This window comes from Nomascus leucogenys, chromosome 5 (assembly GCF_006542625.1).
Source record: "Nomascus leucogenys isolate Asia chromosome 5, Asia_NLE_v1, whole genome shotgun sequence".
NCBI lineage: Eukaryota > Metazoa > Chordata > Mammalia > Primates > Hylobatidae > Nomascus > Nomascus leucogenys.
Genome location: NC_044385.1, coordinates 102,855,126 through 102,877,057, shown reverse-complemented (window position 1 = coordinate 102,877,057; position 21,932 = coordinate 102,855,126). Strand labels below are relative to the sequence as shown.

At 35.2% G+C, this 21,932-nt stretch overlaps 1 protein-coding gene across 12 annotated transcripts in view; it reads left to right on the top strand.

The window, feature by feature from the left end:
- MYCBP2 (MYC binding protein 2) overlaps positions 1-21,932 on the top strand; it is a 275,606-nt gene that overhangs the window by 115,747 nt on the left and 137,927 nt on the right. For 11 of the 12 annotated variants that reach the window (XM_030813514.1, XM_030813519.1, XM_030813518.1 and 8 more), the window contains 10 exons: positions 30-183; positions 4,828-5,000; positions 6,035-6,160; positions 6,250-6,377; positions 11,259-11,350; positions 13,982-14,116; positions 15,461-15,544; positions 16,758-16,854; positions 19,706-19,898; positions 20,399-20,673. In XM_030813514.1, the coding sequence (XP_030669374.1) occupies positions 30-183; positions 4,828-5,000; positions 6,035-6,160; positions 6,250-6,377; positions 11,259-11,350; positions 13,982-14,116; positions 15,461-15,544; positions 16,758-16,854; positions 19,706-19,898; positions 20,399-20,673 (1,457 nt within the window). The remainder of the gene's footprint in view (positions 1-29; positions 184-4,827; positions 5,001-6,034; positions 6,161-6,249; positions 6,378-11,258; positions 11,351-13,981; positions 14,117-15,460; positions 15,545-16,757; positions 16,855-19,705; positions 19,899-20,398; positions 20,674-21,932) is intronic. The other variant, XM_030813510.1, reaches the window with a different exon arrangement.

Below are 21,932 nucleotides of genomic sequence, written 5' to 3'. Positions count from 1 at the left end.
AAATTATATATAAATATTTTTTTCTTAAGGCTTAGTACCTGCTTCTATATCAGAACCTCCTCCATTTAAATGCCTTCTGATAAATAAAGTGGATGGGAGTTGTAAAACTTTTAATGACTCAGAACAAGAGGATCTGCAAGGATTTGGTGTGTGTCTTGATCCTGTATATGATGTAATTTGGAGGTAAGCATCTCAGTTTATAAAACAGAGTAGTAAATAAGTTTTGATGCAGTTATACTCTTATGGCAATATAAACTTTATTTACAGGCGGACTTTTCACACATGAGTACTCTCCTGTTTATCTAATAACCACAATTCTGTCTCACTGATTCACAGGGACCTTTATAGTATAGCATAGTGGTTAAGAGCATGCATTTTGAGCAACACTACCTAGGTTTATCCCAGCTCCACAACTTGCTTTCTGTGTCACCCTGGAAAAGTTACTTTGACTGTGTGCCTCAGTTTTCTCATTTATGACATGGGGATGCTAATACTACAAAGGTGCATAGTAGGTGTCATAGAAGTGTTTGCCATTATCATTATAATTATTAATTTTACTGTTGAGAGTTCTGTTATTTTTAGTCTGTCATCAATCCTGTTTATATTGTATAGAATTCATTCTATTTTTTGTTCTCATAATTATTACTAACTATGAGGAGGAAATTATGCCAAAGACAATAAAGAATAAAGAAGATAATTGAGCTTGCCCTTTAAGAATGTGCATTAAAAAATACTCTTACTGGTAGAGAAATATACAGGATTATATGCATTCTGGAAATTATTAAAACGTAGAGATGACTAAGGCACAAAAGAGACTCAAGAAATTATGTTGCATTTGTTTAAAATTTATTGTGATGCTAGGCCAGGTGCGGTGGCTCATGCCTGTAATCCCAGCACTTTGGGAGGCCAAGGCGGGCAGATCATGAGCTCAGGAGATCGAGACCATCCTGGCTAACATGGTGAAACCCTGTCTCTACTGAAAATACAAAAAATTAGCCGGGCGTGGTGGTGGGCACCTGTAGTCCCAGCTACTCGGGAGGCTGAGGCAGGAGAATGGTGTGAACCCGGGAGGCGGAATTTGCAGTGAGCCGAGATTGTACCACTGCACTCCAGCCTGGGCGAGACTCCGTCTCAAAAAAAAAAAAAAAAAAAAGAAAAATTTTTATTGTGGTGCTCTATATACAAAATGAATAAATAAGTTACCCTTCTTAGCGTTTCTAGCTTTGGATACTAATAGGAGGGGTACCCTGCCATCACCACAGTGGCTCTTCACAGGGCTGAGCACTTCTTTCCTTTTGCGGCTGGCCTTTGTAGACAAGATTCCAGTAAGTTGAAAGGTTGAAGTGGTGTGAGTGAGGAGACTTTTTTCTGTCTTTCTTCTTCTACCCATGCCTGCTTGCATTCTCATCAGACAGCCAAGTTCTAAGAGGCCATGTGGTAGCAATGGGATAGATGATCTCAAGTGCCTTGCCAACTCCTTGGTAATTTTCTTCCATGTTCCAAAATAGAGATTAATCATGAGGCTTGCATTCAGAGTGAAGAGACTGCCACACTTCCCAGGTTGCTGGCCAGCTTACTCTCTTATTTGGTCATTTTATGAGAAGGCATAGTGGCCAGTATTGAGTTGAGTACATCTCAAATCGATTACATCTCCCTGGCAGCATTGTGCAGGGTAGATGAAATAACAAGAGACTATGGGTGAGTGGTCTTTTGTGATCATTCTTATGAAGACATGAGGTATTAAGAATCAAAGTTAGAATGGTCACAGTGGAATAGAATGGAGGGGATAGAGAGGAGAATGGATGTAAACATAGAATTGGCTGCAGTCACTTACTGATTAGAAGTCAATGTTCAAGAGACTTAGTTACCAAAGAGCAGGCTCTGGTTTGGACTTAGGTGTAAATTGATGTTTTATTGTTTTGTAGTTCTTACATGTTTTATTTTTAAATGAAGTAAATTTGCATTAGCAAAACAAAAATAAAAATTGGCAGTGTGGAATCTGTTTCTGGATGCGTTCACTAAGTTAGCAATAACAGTATAACTAAGTCTAACAGTAAAAACTTACTTGAACTAGAACCATTTCCCTGGGGTCTTAACAGAACTCTCAAGTATGATATTCAGCTGGTTGAACCTTGTCTTTTTCACTTATGTTAGTAGCAATGGGTCAGATGATCTCAAATGCCTTGCCAGCTCCTTGATCAATTTCTCCATTGTTGGAAAACAGAGATTAAGAGATGTTTTGGTAAAACAGCTTAGAGGTATTTTTCTTTAAATCAGGATCAGAATTTCTGTTATCCTGACTTCTGGCTGCTTTGTGTCTTTTGTGTTTTTCAGTGGGGCACTTAAATTTTATAATTATCATATGCATTGCACATCCAATATTAGCTTACTTTCACTTTCCTTCTGGCCTGCATCTGCTTCCTTTTATATTCTTTAGGAGCCAGCTTTGCCTGAGTAATTTGAAACAACATCTATAAAGAGCAGATAAATGTTAGGAACACCTGTTTTATTTCCCACATACAAATTTACACAAATAATATGTGAATTTGTGTTATTTTTTAAAAAACAAACCAAAAATACATACAGGAAAAAGGATGGTCATACTCTGTTAATTTTCCCATACCGGATCCCACTAGCCTTCTCTGTGGATCACAAGTATGAAGTTTGATTTATATCGTCTGACATCTTTTAAAATGCATGTATTTTTCTTTTTATGTAAATAAAAACATACCTACTCTAAAAGTTAGATTTTTGCTCAAAAGTAATTTAGAGATCTTTCCAAGTCAGTATTTCAAGAACAGCTTCATTATTAAAATTTTGGAATTCTGTAGTCTGGATATACCAAATATACTTAACTGCCCATCAGTGAACATTTTAGATTTTTTTAATATTACGATATTACCTACAATGCTACAGTGAACAAATACACAGGTATCTACACACAGAGTTTTACACACATGTGGAAATATTTCTGCAAGCTAGCTTTTAAAATGTAGAATTGCTGAGTTAAAAGATAGGCTCGCAGAATTGTAAAATGACTGAGGTAAGTCTCAATCACTTTAGAATTTTATTTTGCCAAGGTTGAGGAGATGCCTGGGAAGAAAAGACAAGCCACAGTAGGATCTGTGCCCTGTACATTTTCTGAAGAGGTTTGAGGGCTTCAGCATTTAAAGAGGAAAAGCGAGCAGGAGGAGAAAGGGAAAAGAAAAAATGAGAGGATGTGGTCACATTCTTGTAGGGTTTTGATTAGGCTTACTGAATCCACATGTTGCACATGAAAAGGAAGGGGTAGAGGGAACAGTGAATTTTGTATTTGGAGTTAAAGTAAACATAGAGTAGAGGAAGCAGTCGAATACTCATTCATCTGGAGGGGTGGGGCTTGGTGGGGGGATGGGCAGATAATTTCTAGTCTCTTCTTGTCTCTTACCATGAATTTTCCAGAACCAAAAAGAGATTTGAATCCACAGATATTAGAAACTATGTGTTTCCATTATTTACCATCAAGAGAGTTAGTGAAACTGTTGAACACTAAAGACCAAGGGAAAATCTTAAAAGCAACCAGAGAGAAAAGAATGATCACCTAAACAATGAGATGAACAGAACTTCCCAAAAGCAATAATGCAATAATATTAATGTTACTAATTATAGAAGCTACCATCATATAATTTATTTTCTCCCAAATGCTATTTTAAGTGCTTTTTAAAAATAATTTAAAATGGGTCGGGCGCGGTGGCTCACGCCTGTAATCCTAGCACTTTGGGAGGCCGAGGCGGGCGGATCACGAGGTCAGGAGATCGAGACCATCCTGGTTAACACGGTGAAACCCCGTCTCTACTAAAAATACAAAAAATTAGCCGGGCACAGTGGCGGGCGCCTGTAGTCCCAGCTACTCGGGTGGCTGAGGCAGGAGAATGGCGTGAACCCAGGAGACGGAGCTTGCAGTGAGCCGAGATTGCGCCACTGCACTCCGGGCTGGGCAAAAGAGCGAGACCCCGTCTCAAAAAAAATAAAATAAAATAATTTAAAATGTTTTAATTGTGGTAAAAATACAGTGTAAAGTTTACCATCTTAATCATTTTGAAAGTCTGCAGTCAGTAGTGTTTAGTATATTTATGTTATTGTGAAATAGATCATCAGAACTTTTTTTCTTGGAAAACTGAGACTCTATATTTATTAAACAACAGCTTGCATCTCTCACTTCCTGAGCCCTAAAAGAGGTCAGGAAGTGGAGATAGTTTTTTGAAGCTTTTGTTACAAAAGAGATAAGATAAATGGGATGATGAAGATGTTGTGGGTTCCTAATAGTTTTTAATTGGTTTTTACTGTTTATTCATATGGTCGAACATCCACATCCATTCTATCTGTGCTTCCTTTCTATGGATAGCATTCCATGTCCTTGCCAATTTTTGCTATGGATTGATTGTTTCTAGCTCTTATACATTGGGGATATTGTAGCTTTGTCTCACATGTACACTTCACATTTTTCTTCAACTTGTCCTTTGTCTTTAAACTTTTTTAATAGGGTATTTGTTGAGTTTCATATTTATATGTATGTATCAAAACTTTATACAGTTATTATAATCTACATTACTATTTTCTGTATTATTTAAGTATTATAATCTACATTACTATTTTCAAATTATTTCACTTTTAGTGATGTAGTTTTTTTTATATGTTTAGCTTAGATCCAGAAGATAATGAGCTACATTTTTCCTCTTTAAGCTGACTGTATTATCTATTCTCTTTGTATCATCAGTTATGTTTTAGGAATTTTTTTTTTAAAACAAAACCACATTGAGGTGCTGTAATTATTCTTTTTCTTTAAAGGTTTCGACCAAATACTAGAGAGCTGTGGTGTTACAATGCAGTGGTTGCTGATGCCAGGCTTCCCTCTGCAGCAGACATGCAGTCCAGATGTAGTATCCTAAGTCCTGAACTTGCCTTACCAACAGGATCAAGGGCCCTCACTACCCGATCTCATGCAGCTTTGCACATTTTAGGTAGGGTTGCGATTTGATGTACCATTAATTGACATTAATGTGTGCTGTCCAGGGTTTTTTTTTAGAGTATTTAAATTTATATGTAATTCTGTCTTGTTTGTTAAATAATAATAATATACAAAATAAGTTAAAACCTCTGAGAGGCTAATTCCACAGAAAACAATACATGAGACCTGTACTAACACTATCAAAGATTTATGTATGCCCAATTATTTAATTTTCCAAGAGGTAGACCCTTAAAAATAATGTTTTTGCTCAACTTGAATGTATAAACTTTTAAAGATGTGATAAAATGTTCAAGTATATAATATTTAATTTATGTATATTATTTTAAATAACAAATTCTATAAAATGTAATTAATTTTATATACGTCTTCTGTTTCTTCTTACATAACACAGTTTTCCACAGCATATCAACTTCATTCTTATTTAATTACTTTGAGATGTAGTACTTTTGCAATATATTTATTTCGTAGCTGGAAATTTTATATCACTACGTAACTATATATTTTGTTGCTTTTAAAAATGATCCTTAAAAAGACTCATTTTAAGACTCTAGCACTTGCAGTTGTGAATCATATTCCTAAATATAATTACTATATCATAAATATAACTTTGTTTCTTTTTTCTCAAATTTCATTTTGGTTTCTATTGTAGACATCCAAAACTAGTGTTGATTAAGTTTGTGTGACACTAATGTGTCTTCCTCAAATAGTACTTTAAGAATCAAACTAATTTGGAGAGTTTCATAAAAGGAAGAACCTTGTAAGAATTCAAAGGTTAAGTGATTTCAACTTTTCAGAGATCCAGTTTTGTGTAAAAGGTTGTCGTATGGCATGTTCAAATATGATCATTAATCAGACAAGGGATAATTTGTATTGGTTTTAGGCATTCTTCCATGAAATGATGTTTAAAGCTTGGAGTAACATTCCGAGTTTATTTATTTTGATTTATCCCCTATAGCATTTAATGTCATCAATACCATAGGACATTTTAATTTCAAGGAGTTAAATTTTGTTTATTTGTTGTTTTAGGTTGTCTTGATACCTTGGCAGCTATGCAGGACTTAAAAATGGGTGTGGCAAGTACAGAGGAAGAGACTCAAGCAGTAATGAAGGTTTATTCTAAAGAAGATTATAGTGTGGTAAACAGGTTTGAAAGTATGTATACTTAGGTTTAGGAAATATTGTCTTACAACTGAAATATATATGGATCTTTTAAAACATAGATTATGATTTATGTATTCTAGGTCATGGAGGAGGCTGGGGTTATTCTGCCCATTCAGTAGAAGCTATACGTTTCAGTGCTGACACTGATATTTTACTTGGTGGTCTTGGTCTGTTTGGAGGTAGAGGAGAATATACTGCTAAAATTAAGGTAAAGTTCATCAACAATGTTGTCCTTTTTTGTTTGAACATACTGATTTTGACTTAATTTATTATTTTATTATCTAATGTCTTAATTTTTTTCCTTTTTAACTTGATTTATTTTGTTTTTAATGCTTCTTTTTAAAAAGCGATAGAGAAAACATTGCTAAAATCGAATACAATAATACTAAATTAATAACTCATTAAAAATCAAAATTCTGTAAGAAGGGAAGAAATGAAAGGAAAATTATTTTCAGCAATTTATGACTGAAGAAAGGCTATATCTCAGTCCTTTGTATGGAACTTCTGGTGGCCTAGCAATACCAGCACCTTTTTATGTGGCTACTTTCTTATACCATTTTAATGACAGAGGAGGCACAACTGTTTAGGGACATTTTGATGTAGCTAAAAAGTTTTGAGCATTTTTAGTGCCGAATAGTATGTAAACAGACATCTTCACCCCAGGAGTGGAGACCAGGGATGAGTGAGAGATAGTGTTAGGGAAGGATTCCATCTGGTAGGCAAACTAAAAATCATTGAGAGTCATATGTTCACCACACCTATTCGTGTCCAAAAGGGCCAACAAATTATACTAAACAAAGTATATGTTCATTCTTTGAATATTCACTAAGTAGCTTGAATGTTCTGCTTCTCAAATTACCTGATTTTGCTCTAAAAGTGAAAGAGAAAACTATAGTTTCTGCCTGAATTTCAATAGCAGGCTTCACAAAAAAATCTCGATTAAATGTCATCTGTTTAGGAGGTATTTTCTTAGTTCTCTCAATAATATCTAAAAGTGATATCAATATGTTAACACTCTTCTTCATAATGATCGTTTCCAAGGACATTCTCCATGGAGGCCCAACCAGAACTGACAAACTTAAAGAAATATTTGCTTATTTCTGGTTATAGTTGGAATACATATGCTAAAAAAGCAGATAATGTAAGAATGAATAAAGTAAAAATTTAAAGCTCCTATAGTTATATGGAGTATAGTGATAGAATAATGATTAAGGACTCTTGTAGCACATGTATTTTGATAATAAGAAAAATAGTAGTTTGGCTCATTTGAGTGCAACTGCTTTAAAATGGTTATTTTAGGATGTCTTGACTCATCCTCACGTTAGAGACGCAACCTCAATGTGTTATGTAGTTCTACTTGACAACGTCTAATAAGCTCAGGAGGGTATATTTTTTTCTAGCTCTAAGAGATTTTTTATTTTTGGAATAGTGAATAACATAGTGGACCGTATCTTCAAACACTATATAGAATTATGGAGGCCTTCCATATATGTTGTTTTTATATTGGCCCTATTTTTCTTTTTCAAACTCAAATTTTACCTCACTCCTCCTATCCTCTGGAAATGATCTTGCCTTTTGTATTCAATTGTCCAGTGAGTGGACTAAGGCCTTTCAACAGTAGTCAGTCTTTTTTTTCCCCTCCCTTCACCTCTCTGTAATGTATACATTTGCTAAGCCCTTCTTTACTTTTGTTTTGTTTTGTTTTCATACCTCTAGTTGTTTCTTCTCTTTGTAGGTTCATCCCCTTCCACCTGGCCACTGAATGTAGGTGTTCCTCAAAGACCCAGCCCTAGGCCCTCTTTCTTCACATATTCTCATATGTATTCTCTTTTGAGCCCAAAGTTTTAATAGCCATCAGCATACCATAATCCGCAAATTTGTATCTCCAAATCAGACTTCTTTGATGCGTTTTCATGTAAATATGTTAAAGGCACATCAGTTATCAGTCATCATATCTCAACTGAATTCATGCTCTTCCACTGATCTCTCTCTCTCATGATTAGTACCATCCACCATATGCTTGATACATAGGCCAGAAATCTAGACATTTTTCTTGATAGGCCTCCTATATCTCTTCCCCACAAAAAAGACTCTTCTACCACTACCCTAGGCAAAGGTATTTGTCTTGGACTAGCCACCTAGCTAGTCTCTGTACACACTCTTTCTATACTTTCTGTCTCCATTCTCTCTCTTAACATTCCTACTTGAACCTACTCCATTCAGATTTTTGCCCCCACCACTGACATTGCTCTTGTCAAGGACACTGATGACTTTCATATTGCTAAATTCAGTAGTCAAGCCTCAGCTCTCATCTTCCTTAACCAGTCAGTTGAATTTAACCCAATTGAGCTCTTCTTTGAAATACTTTCTTCCCTTGTCCCCCAGGACACCACACTTCATTTTCCTTTGTCCCACTGACTGCTCTTCTTAGTCTCCTGCTGGTTGCTCATCATCTTCCTGACCTCTAAATGTTGGAGTGCCAAGAACTCAGTTTTTAACATCTTTTAAAAGTATTCTCTTCCTCATAGTGGTCCAGCCTCATGGACATTTATCTCTGATGACTTTTAAACTTATAAACCTCTTCTCTGACCTTTAAACCAATATGTACAACAGCCTACGCTGTGTCTCCACGTGACTGTCTGATAGGCATTTTGGAGGTAACATATTCAATACTATGCTTCTGATGATCTGCCTAAACCTGCTATCCTCATGTTCTTCCCCATCCCAGTTAACTGACTCAGCATGGAGTTAACTTCATTCTTCTGTTTCCTCAGACCAAAAATCTTGGAGTCATCCTTGATTCCGCTCTTTCTTTTATACACATCCACTTCGGCAGCAAATATTGTCGGTTCCACTTTCAAAATGAATCCAGAATCTAAACACTTCTGAAAACTGCCACTGGTATCAGATTGGGTCATGCCACAGCCATTCTCATCTGGATTATTATAGTAGCCTCCCAACTTGTGTTCTGTGTCTGTCCTCACCCCATTTATTCTGTTCTGAGTGTGGCAGAGTGATTCTCTTAAAATGTACAGCAGATTGCATCATTGTCTCTTCAGAATCCTGTAGTGTCTTCCTGTTAGAATGAGAACCAAAAGCCTTAGAAGGACCTACAAAGTCCCCATCAGAACTGGCTGTCATCACCTCTCTGACCTTTTGTTCTACTAGTTGTTTCACTCTAATCCGGTGACACTGGCCTGCTTATTGTTCCTCAGACATTCCAGGCACAGTCAAATCTCAGTACCTCTTCACTTGCTGTTTCCTCTTAACTACAGCTCTTTTCACTTCAGCACCTACCTAGCCCACTTCCCCATCACCTCCAGAGCTTCATTCCCTGGTAAGCCTATTTAAAACTGTAAATTCGATTCCCAACCATAGACTTACTCCCAATAGCCCCTAATTCTTTGTTTGTATTGTTTGCCCCTTTATGCCCAGTTTCTAGAACTGTGCTTGGCATACAGTGTGTGTTCAAAAATATTTGTTGAATGTAAATACAGGAGTCAGGTTGGGGACAAATTATTAAGAACCTTCATATCATGCTGTGGAGGAGATGAAAAACCAAGGAATAATTTTAGATTAAGAAAGTATTGTGATAAGATATTTTTATAAGGGTACTAAGGGTCATGAAACAAATACAAAAATCCTCAACTTTGTGGAAAATGGGTTAGAAGAAGGAGAGAATGGAGGTAAGACTAATTAGTCGTTGAAATATTCCAGCCAGCAATAGGGAATATGGTTGAATTGACAAGCTTTGGTACCAGTAAGAGAATAGATGCAGTAATGGCAGAGAAATATGGAAAAAGGACTATTTCAGACTATTTTTTTTTTTAAGAGTCTCTTTGGTAGCCCACACTGGAGTGCAGTGATGCCATCTTGGCTCACTGCAGCCTCTGCCTCCTGGGTTCAAGCAATTCTCCTGCCTCAGCTTCCTGAGTAGCTGGGACTACAGGCATGTGCCACCACGCCCAGCTAATTTTTGTATTTTTAGTAGAGATGGGGTTTCACCATGTTGGCCAGGCTGGTGTCAAACTCGTGACCTCATATGATCTGCCTGCCTCAGCCTCCCAAAGTGCTAGGATTACAGGCGTGAGCCACCAGGCCCGGCCTATTTCAGACATTTTATCTGAGAGATTAGATGAATGAAAGTACCATTAACCAGAACAGAGAAGGCAGGAGGAAGGTATAGAACTAGAGGACGAAGGGAATCCAATGACTGTTGAGAATAAGAGCTGAGCTGGAGAAAGATTTCTAAGTCATTAGCATATAATTTAAAAATTTAGACATCTAGCACCGTATTTGTCCAGTAAATTTTAATGCATTTTAATCTTTATCTGCCTCTCTTGCAATTCACCTTCCATAATTATCCAGAAGAAAAAGGTTTTTTTTTTTCTTAAAAAAAAAAAAGACGTTTTTTAAAAAGACCTCTTCCTCATAATTCTTATTTTCACTTAATTTCATAACCTTTTTATATGGGATATTTTTTCTGTTTTTTTCTTATCCAGAGGATTTTCCCCTCTTTTTTAAGAGCCATTTTTTTCATGCTTTTCATCTGTCTTTTTCTCATGCCATATTACTTCAAACTATTGTTTTTAAGGATTCTTCCGTTGCTCGTCTCTCTCTTTAGCTAATATTTCTCTACCCTTTTTTATTGTTTGTTTTTTTAAGAATTCTACAGTATTCACTTAATTTTTTAAAGTACTGTGAGATTTAGAATTCTACCTCATTTAGAATGAGGTAGAATCTCACTTAGAGACTCACTTAGTTAAAATTTTTTGGTTGAGTTCTCTCACCTTTTTCAGATGCGTATATCAGATACAAAGCTTGTATAGAACTATTTAGAGCATTTGATGTAAATAGATGAATATATAAATTAGGAAAACAGAGATTAATGTAGGCCATAAAACCTTGTTTCCTAATTTAAATACATATGTTTGTGTATTTCACATAGTAATGTTAAAAAAGCAGGTACTCTGATTTTTACATTTGGTATGGTCCAGCATACATTGATCATGTACAAAATTATGAAAACATTGTTCATCAGATTTGTATAGCTGATTTATATAAATGATTGTCTTTCTCCTTTCCTTAGCTGTTTGAATTGGGTCCTGATGGAGGAGATCATGAAACTGATGGTGACCTTCTTGCAGAGACTGATGTATTGGCTTATGACTGTGCTGCTAGGTAAATAATTTGTGCATTATTCATTGTAACTCTTGCATACTTAATATTAGAAATTTATTATAAATGAATAAACATACTTTAAAAGGAAGTTTTAAATCTGCTATAAATATCAAATGCTTGAGAAATTAAATTATATATTAAACAATATAAGTATTGCTTTCAAAAATGCTGAATTAAAACTAATAATATACTTCATAAATTTATTTCATAAGTTAATTCAACTGTTTCAATATTAAAGAGAAAAATGGAAATATGCATATATTTTACATACCTTTACTTTCTTTTTTTTTTTTTTTTTTTTCGAGACGGAGTCTCGCTCTGTCACCCAGGCTGGAGTGCAGTGGCGCCATCTCGGCTCACTGCAAGCTCCGCCTCCCGGGTTCACGCCATCTCCTGCCTCAGCTTCCAGAGTAGCTGGGACTACAGGCGCCCGCCACCACGCCTGGCTAATTTTTTGTATTTTTAGTAGAGACAGGGTTTCACCGTGTTAGCCAGGATGGTCTCTATCTCCTGACTTCGTGATCTGCCCGCCTCAGCCTCCCAAAGTGCTGGGATTACAGGCGTGAGCCACCGCGCCTGGCCACACCTTTACTTTCATGCATCTCTTACGGAATACCTAGTATGCTGGTGTTCTGGTAATAATGCAGTTATTTATTACTCCTAGCATTACAGGTAATAAATAATTAGTGTCAGGTGGTCATATTTGACCATAATTCAGATTACCCATGTACTCTGACCTCATGCTGGTAGAATACATTTGATAATAACACACTTGGGGAGGTGACCAGCTTTACTGAAACCTTTTGGGAGTTTATAAAAATTAGTATGTTTATTTATGAAGGTTCATTAAGTAAGAGGATGCTTTATCAGTCCTCTCTATGTAATCCTAAGAATTATCTCAACATTGTGTTATGATCAGTATTCCCTGGTTTGAAGCAGGGAATATTATGATAAGAAAAATTATAAACTGAGCTTCATAGTAGTAATAGTGTGCTATGTTTCCCAACAATAACTATGTTAAGAAAACCTTGTAGGTTTTTTTGCTAGTGAAACTGTGTATTTTCAGAAACAAGGATGATCGTAAGATACTGACTTTGCTTGTACAAGATATAAATACTTTTGAAAACAAAAGAGTAAATCTAAAGAAAATTTTGACTATTTCTTAGGCATTAACTAATATCGCAAGAATTTTTTAGTAAACTTTAATGTTTTATACAAATGAATATTAGGGAAAATTTTAAGAAAGCTAATTGATTAATTTTCAGCAAAGCCTTAAGGTGCCGTTGTCATTTGCTGTATTTATTTATTTATATTTTTGAGACAGAGTCTCACTCCGTCACCTAGGCTGGAGTGCAGTGGTGTGATCTCAGCTCACTGCAACCTCTGCCTCCCGCGTTTAAGCGATTCTCATGCCTCAGCCTCCTGAGTAGCTGGGACTACAGGTGCATGCCACCAGGCCCGGCTAATGTTTGTATTTTTAGTAGAGATGGGGTTTTACCATGCTGGCCAGGCTGGCCTCGAACTCCTGACCTCAAGTGATCCTCCTGCCTCGGCCTCCCAAAGTGCTGGGATTACAGGAATGAGCCACTGCGCCTGGCTGCCATTTGTTTTTGACCATATGAGTTTGAGTCAAAAATATAAAGCACAGTTACATTTATAGAGAATCATCTAGGATTTCTTCATTAGCTTATGTACAAAGCCCAGACTCCTAGGGCATTGGGAGCAATAAAGGATTTCCATAACATCCAGCATCTTTTTTGACTTTCTACCACTACTCTTCTATAACTGTCTTAATGCATTAATGAAATTAATAATGAACACCTTGCCATTTCCTGACCTCTTTTGTACTTCCATACCTCTACAGATTTTTTAATGACATTCTCCTGCTTCTTTAAATGCCCTTTATTCTTCTTTCGATTCCAGCTACAATCAATAAACATTCCTTCCACTCTGTTACCTAGTACTTTGTAACTTGTTTCTATCCTTTAGAAGATGCCCTTATTTATTGTCTGTTTTCTTCTTCTAAATTAATAATGTTTGTATAGATATTATGTGACAGACTCCAAACACCTATCTGACTTAATTCAATCTAAAGGACAACCCTATGAGCGAGATACTATTTTCACCCCAGTTTTCAGGTGAAGAAGCTAAGGTACTGAGAGGAGAGAGTAACTTGTCCTGCGTTGCCCTGCTAGCAGGTCACATAGCTGGGCCTTGAACCCAGGCCGCCTGACTCCAGGGCCATTTTCTTAATATGCCGCCTCTCAAAACTATTTAGCTGAATGAATGAGCTTTAAAACTGAAGTTCAGATTTTTATTTTCCAGCAAAATTTGCATGTTTAACATCAGTTTAAAACATTCTATCTTATTTTAATATGAAAGTTTTATAACATTTAAGGATATTGTAGAATTCAAGAAGGGGAGGAAGAAATGTAATTCTGTCACCATAACACAAATAACTATATTTGTCTGCATTCTTGTCCAGACTTCTTTAGAGTGTTTTTAATGTTGTTTGATAAGAATTTTATAATACAGTTAGTTTTATATTTTTGTTCATAAGAGATTTTGAAAAAATAAATATATGTGACAGAAAAGTAAAAAAATGTCTTTGACTCACTAATTTTTTCTCAGAGAAAAATATGCAATGATGTTTGATGAGCCTGTTCTCCTGCAAGCTGGGTGGTGGTATGTAGCATGGGCCCGAGTGTCAGGACCCAGCAGTGACTGTGGATCTCATGGACAGGCATCTATTACCACAGATGATGGGTAAGTAAATGCCCAAGTGTTACTTAAGCAATTATTAATTTTGTTAGAGGAATATTGTTTCGAAAACTCAGAGGACTTTCAGCAGGATTCAAAAGCTTAGGAAGACTAGAGCATAATATAGCTGCTAAAAATTAAATTCATGTAACCTCGTGCCAAATTGAGGTCTAGACAGAACAAGGAGATAATAAGACCACTGTACTTTGCTTCTGTCAGATGGTATTTGTATATTTTTCTGGGTATTACATTGTTTATGAGCTTGATTACCAAATTAGAAATTATATAGAGGAAGGTGACAAGGATATCGAGGAGTTTGGAACCATAAAGAAGAAGTAGATATGTGATATTAAATTTGATAGTGCATGAGAACACAGTTTAAAATTTCAAAGCTTCAGCAATGTGTGTTATTTTAATAAAACGTAGGGAAAAGTTTGCTGTTTTAAAATAACTTTCACGTATAGAGTACTTTTCAGTTCATACTTTCTTATGTTTTATCTGATTTGATGCCCTCAATAGCTTTGTGAAGCAGTTATTAGCCCCATTTTATACTCAGGGACTAGAGAAATAAAAAGGTGAAATTATTTGCTATTTCCTGAGAGTCATGTGGTTAAAACCAAGGTCAGACCTGTAACCTGTTGACTGTAAATCCAACATTTCAAATATTCTATTACTATGATTTATGTATTCTAAAGGACTATCATTTGTAAGATAAATTCAGTTTATTCTTGATTACTCCTGAGCATAAACTTTTTGAAATCGGTTGAAGTTATATAACAGTATATATTTAAGTGCAGGTCAATTCATAACAAAGCTGACCAAAAAAAGAAATAGACTTTTTTGTGAGGTGAATTTCCCGTTGCTGAATATTCGAGGAGACTACTGTAGAAAAATCACATCTGTTCTTGTGTGCATCAACTTAAGAATGTGTTTAGAACTAAGAGACTGCTTGGACCCTGGACTGTATGATTTTCTTAGACAGTTCATTCAGAGTTGGAATGTTATGGCACACTGAGGCTAAAGCTTATCATGCAACTAGTCAAGCAGATATTATACTACTACTTGTAAGTAGAAATTTTAGAAGTTTACTGCTTTGGTTAAAGCTGAGTTGGAGAGCTAGGAGGGACAGGACAGCTACTTATTTAGGAGTCCTTATCAGGTTCAGTTCTTTCATTTTACTGACTAACCCATTCAGAGCTAGAATGAAAATCTAGAAAATATCTTTTTGCTTTTCTTTATATAAAAGAGTGAATCATTTTCATTGACATAAGATTTGGAAACATGTTTCTTAAATTTCTTATTTCCTGTAATGATCATGTTGTTTTTGGTATCATTGTTTTCTCTTCTTAGGGTTGTTTTCCAGTTCAAGAGTTCAAAGAAATCAAATAATGGTACAGATGTTAATGCGGGTCAGATACCTCAGTTACTATACAGGTATTTAGCATATTTATACTGAATTAGTATGGTTTACTATTTTGCTATAATGAAGTAGAATCATTACAAAACATGTGGCATAATAGGGATAAATTATTTGAAGCATTCAGCAAATTATAATATGCTGGTAGAACTATAAATATATTTAACAAAAACAGTTAATATTTTGTATATTTTTAAACATTTTCCACACAGGCTTAATTTTAAACTTTGCCTGATTACTCAGATTATCTGTATTATACCAATAACAATATTTTACTGACTTTAAAAAAAAAATCTATCCATTGATTTTCTTACTAATTTCAAACGTTGTAAAAGAATAAAATTTGTCTTGGAGAAGTCAGATTGCAGGGAAGATGGGGAGGACTATAGATGCAGGCCTGGTTGATATATTGTAGTCTTATAAGACTGATAAAATGAGTTGGAAAATTCCCTACTGTTGGTAAATTTTCACCTTTAGCTGAAATACCAAATAATAACTTGCTCATATAATATTTACTATATTTTTAACATTATTTAAAAATTTTAACTTACAATAATTTAAGCATGTATAAAGGCATATGCCTATGTGTGTGCCTTATTTATTTCTAGACTACTGCAATACTTTTAAAATAAGGAATTCAAATGGATATAAACGGTCACTAAAAAATGTTGTCATTCGTTAAGCAGTAAAAAATCAAAGGAAATGGTCTAGAACAGTGATTCTATCTCCCGGTCTTTCTTTCTGGTAATCACTTAGTGGTTACAAACCTTATTTTTCCCCAAAAGGGATTTTCGTTTGTTTGGTTTTTATGCAATGTGCAATCTGTTATAGTTACTGTTTGTAATATGTAGCTCTACCAACATAACATGTTGCATTGAACTACTCCCAGATACTCACTGGTTGAATAACTTTTAAATAACAGCATTAATAGTAGCATTACTAGAGAATATAAGTTATATGTTATATACGTTATATATGTTCTCTAATAAGAGGAAAAAGCCTCTACTACTCAGTCTTGCAAAGGTAGGATTTAAAGGAAGTGCCCATATGCTAAAAAGTTTGTTTAGCTTGGAAAAATGTTTCAAAAAAGCCCTGTATTGGCATTTACCTGGCAAAAAAAAATTTAAATATATAATTTATTTTCGCATTCAAAAATGTACAATATACTTTAAAAGGAAAAAATGACGTTGGACTTTCTAACATAATTTTATTTGTGTCTACTACCTTTAGACTTCCAACCAGTGATGGCAGTGCTTCAAAAGGCAAACAGCAAACCAGTGAACCTGTACACATTTTAAAGAGGTCTTTTGCAAGAACTGTCTCAGTGGTAAGCCATTTTTTAAAAAATTTCAGCTTTTCTCTTCAGTCCTCAGGTACATGTTGATGTTTAGAGTTTAGCTGCTCTTCTAAGTTTATCTCAGCCTAGATTTATAAACTCAGATTTGGTTTTGTATTAGCATTTATATTCTAGACCACAGATAATGTATACTTTAAATCACAGAAAAATGGAGGTGTTGCCTATGATTTTTACATGACCAGATGAATTGGCCTTGCTGTTTTTTTAAATAAACTATTTGCTTTTCTAATAAATCATATATGAATGCATATGCTGAATGAATTAGAAAATGAAGGAAAAGTTAAGGATGGTGCTGGCCCGAAAAAGCGTTATTACTACTTGAGGAACTAGGTGGAAGAGTTGCATATCTAACTAGGAAGTTTGTTGAACCACTTGCCATCCCCATTGTCCACATGAAGAAGCACAGTGCCATTGAGGTTGACAGTGCAGAATGGAAAGTCAACATGATGTAAATAAATGGAAGTATAAATTAAGGTCTTGATCTCTCATATATTAATTGAGGATTCTTATGTATGTTACCTAAGTAAATTACATCATAGCATTTTGAATTTCTAGTGAGATAAGGGGTATAAGATGTTTTTGGAACTGTAAGGCACCATCTGAATGTGATTTATTAATATAGCTAGTAGTCTTTCATATTAGTAAAATGCATAGGAAGAATGTTTCTTTCCCTTTTAAATTTATTTTTTAACCCACCAAGTGAATATATATATTCCTGGTAGGAATGAGATAAAAGTATGCTAAAAGTATATGAAAGATTTTTTCCCCCATTCTCATGATCGCCATATATACCTACTATTTACATTTTGGTGTGTATCTTCCCAAACTTTTTTTTTTTTTTTTTTTTTGAGACAGATTCTCGCTCTGTCACCCAGGCTGGAGTGCAGTGGCGCGATCTTGGCTCACTGCAACCTCCGCCTCCCGGGTTCAAGCAATTCTCCTGCCTCAGCCTCCTGAGTAGCTGGGATTACAGGTGCCTGCCACCGTGCCCAGCTAATTTTTGTATTTTTAGTAGAGACGGGGTTTCACCATGTTGGTCAGGCTGGTCTCGAACCCCTGACCTCATGACTCACCCGCCTCAGCCTCCCAAAGTGCTGGGATTACACGCATGAGCCACCGCACCTGGCCTTCCCAGACCATTTTTATATGCAAAAAAAACTTATTAGTATGTATCAAATACAGGATGCTCTACAACATGCTTGTTTGTTTCTTATGATACTTATAGTTTTCATCTTTTTTAGAAAATTTCATATTATGTATCATGGACATCCTTCCCTGGCAGTACATTTGGGTCTCTCAATCTTTTCTGTTTGCATACCATTATTCTAATTTATTCAACCTGATATCTATCAAAGAACCACTTTGATTCTCATTTTTTACTATTTCATCTTGCTTCATGAGCATCTATACACATGTATCTTTAAATACTTGTGTACTTATGTGCATACTTCTACTGGAAATATGCCCATTTAAATTTTGGTATATCCTCTCAAAGTTGACCTTCCAAAAGAGCCATGGCAGTTTGTAGAGCTTGTGCTTTGAATAAAAGACTATGAGAACTTTGGCTTCTTGGTAACTTTTCATCCTATTAGTATAAAGTTCAGTTTGGTATCTTTTGATTCAAATAAGGATCTTTGACTCTGTTTTGTTTTCTTTAGTGATCTCATTTTTCTGTGCTTGGTAACCCCTTTGTATTTATGTCTAAGTGGTTTTGTGGCCATTAGGTAATTGTAGACTTTATATACAAAACTTATTCAGTCATTTCTTTAAAAGGTAAACTATAGGGCTGAGCACATTGGCTCACGCCTATAATCCCAGCACTTTTGGAGGCCGAGGCAGGAGGATTGCTTGAGCGCAAGAGTTCAAGACCAGCCAGGGCAATATAGTGAAACTCCCATCTAAAAAAACTTAAAAATTAGCTAGGCATGGTGGTGCGTACCTGTAGTCCCAGCTGCTCGGGAGGCTGAGGTTTTGAGAGGATAGCTTGGGTCCAGGAGGTTGAGGTTGCAGTGACCCATGATCACACCATTGCATTCCAGTCTGGGTGATAGAGGAAGACTCTATCTCAAAAAAAAAAAAAAAAATTGAATCTATAAACTCGTTTTCAGGAGCTCAGGGATTTGGTGGGAATGGGGCAGTAAGTGCCCTGCTTTGAGATTCAGGTGGTACCTGTCGTCATGTAACCATGATAAAACCAGAAGACTAGAACTGCAAAGAAAATCTACCATCTTAAACTCATGTGCTAGAATTTTAAGTAATCAAAATAGGAATTTTTTAGTATTTTCTAGTCAATTTTTATCTTCTATTAATGTATTTAGCAAAAATTGGCTATAGTTTGTATTGCAAATTTTAATATATAGACATAAAATAAGTTATTTGATACTGTCATTGATATCTAACACTAAAACTCTTTTATTTTTTACTACAGTGACTGTAAAAAGCTTTATTTTTTCTTTCAAGTAAACATGCATTGTTTTATAAGTGTTTTTCATTTTTCCCTTGTTTATATGATAAGCTAGATAGCTTGGTAGCAGGAACACTGAAAAATTTATTTTTAAATAGGTAAATATTGAAGAATGTTGTTTTTACAAATGCTTAACTACTTTACCTTTTTTGTAACAAACTTCAAAGTTACCGTTAAGGGTAATTTAATAAATGAACTTTTAAAGTGTCTTGGGCTCAGTAAAAAAATTCAATTAAAAAACTCAGTAAAAAAATTTGAGAGGAAGTTTTGAAGTTGTCTACCATTGCCTTTCCATTTGATTCAGTTTATGGTATCATTTGAATTAATTGTTATCTGTTTTTTCATATTCTGGATTAGGAATGTTTTGAGTCATTGTTGAGTATTCTTCACTGGAGCTGGACCACCTTAGTCTTAGGAGTTGAAGAACTTAGAGGATTAAAAGGATTCCAGTTCACAGCTACACTTCTAGATTTAGAGAGACTGCGCTTTGTGGGTACCTGTTGTCTGAGGTTATTGCGTGTCTATACCTGTGAAATTTACCCAGTGTCAGGTATGATGCATTTTTTTTAAATGATTGTAGGGAGAAAATATTAGAGACATTGAGAAGATTTACTTTGAGATAACTGAGAGTTTTTGACCCCCAACTGTGTTTAAGCTGCTTCTAAAATGAGGGGAGAAAGTCAGCTTGCTATGATGCTTATGTATTTGCTTATAAAGAATAAAATAGATTACATGTCATTTTGATACAAAAAGTAATAGTGGGCCAAAGTTAAATAATCTAATAAAGTTTAATTTTAAACAAATGCTGTCAAATAGAAATATTTTGAATAAGCAATTGGGACTTAAATGCTGAAACTAGGTTTTTATTCCCCCTCCCATTTAGATTAAAAAAATAATTTGGTACTACACTTAATCTCTAAGTTGTTTCATTTCTAAGATATTAGTACTTGTGATACTTAGCTGTATAGGGAATTACTGAATTATATTGATTGTTTTCATGCATATTTAATATTTTGCTTAATTACCAATCTGCTCTTTTCCCCCTCAAAGCTACAGGAAAAGCAGTTGTAGAAGAAACTAGCAAATTAGCAGAGTGTATTGGAAAAACCAGAACTTTGTTAAGAAAAATTTTATCAGAAGGAGTTGATCACTGCATGGTGAAATTGGATAATGATCCTCAAGGATATCTCAGTCAGCCCTTGAGTCTCCTAGAAGCTGTCCTTCAGGAATGTCATAATACTTTCACTGCCTGCTTTCATTCTTTCTACCCAACTCCTGCCTTACAGTGGGCTTGCCTTTGTGATCTGCTGAATTGTTTGGATCAGGTAATTTAAGTTTGTAAAATGTCAGTTGAAAATCTGATATATTGCTTAATACTCTTCAAGAAAATAAATTGCAGTTGCCCTATCTTCTTAACTTGTATAAAAGATAAATTAGGAAATATTTGGTGTACATGACTTATATAAGCAAAGTTTAAAATTTTTTAAATCTGCTTCATCATCTTTTAGTTACAAAATTGGTAGGCACATTGTGCAGTTGCTGATTGGTTTTTGAATTGGAATGAGTGATTCTGAGAGAGGGGGAGAGGAAAAGAACCATAGTGACCAGGGGAGAGCAGGGATAGCACCAGGAGGCCCCCGCCACCCTCATCTGTAAGGACAGGAAGGAGAGAGACCTGAGAGAACAGGCATACTAGCATTGTTCATTCATTCATGAGGAAGCCACAACCTTTGTAAACCTTTATGCACCAAGTCACAGAGTTTCACAACACCTGAGGCAAAACACTGACAGAACTACAGGGAGAAATATTCACATTGACAGCTGGGGACTTTAACACTCCTCTTTCAGTAATTAATAGAGGAACTAGGCCAAAAAAAATCAGCGATGCAGATTTGAACAGTACTGTCAACCACCTTGATCTGACATTTATAAAACAAGATACGAAACTGCAAAATACATATTCTTTTCAAGTACACATGATTTTTAAAAGAAATGTTTGGGACCGTTCACTAAGGTGGATCATATGCTAGACCATAAAATAAGTCTTAATAAATTTCAAAAGATTAAAATGTGAAAGAATATATTTTCAGACCACAATAGAATTAAAGTAAAAATCAATAGCAAAGGATATCAAGAAAAAGCACCAAACATTTGGAAAATGACAGCACTTCTAAGTAAGCAGTTGATCAAAGAAGTAGTTATAAAGGAAATTTTAAAATGTTTCACATAGAAATATAAAAATATAATATCAAAATTTGTTGGATTTAGCTAAAGCATTGCTTAAAAGAGATCTTTATACCCTTAAATGCTTATATGAAGAAGAAAGGTTTAGAATCAGTGACCTAAGCTGCTATGTTAAGAATCTAGAAGGAAAAGCAAATCTAACCCAAAGTTAGAAGGAAGGAAGGAAATAATAAAGATAAGAGCAGAAATCAATGAAACAGAAAGTAGAGAAAATTAACACAGCCAAAAGTTGGTTTTTTGAAGAAAAAAAGTTGGTAAACTCCCAGCAAACCTGGTTGAGAGAGAAGAGACAAAGAAAAAACGTGAAATACAATAATCAGAAATGAAATAGGGGTTCGCC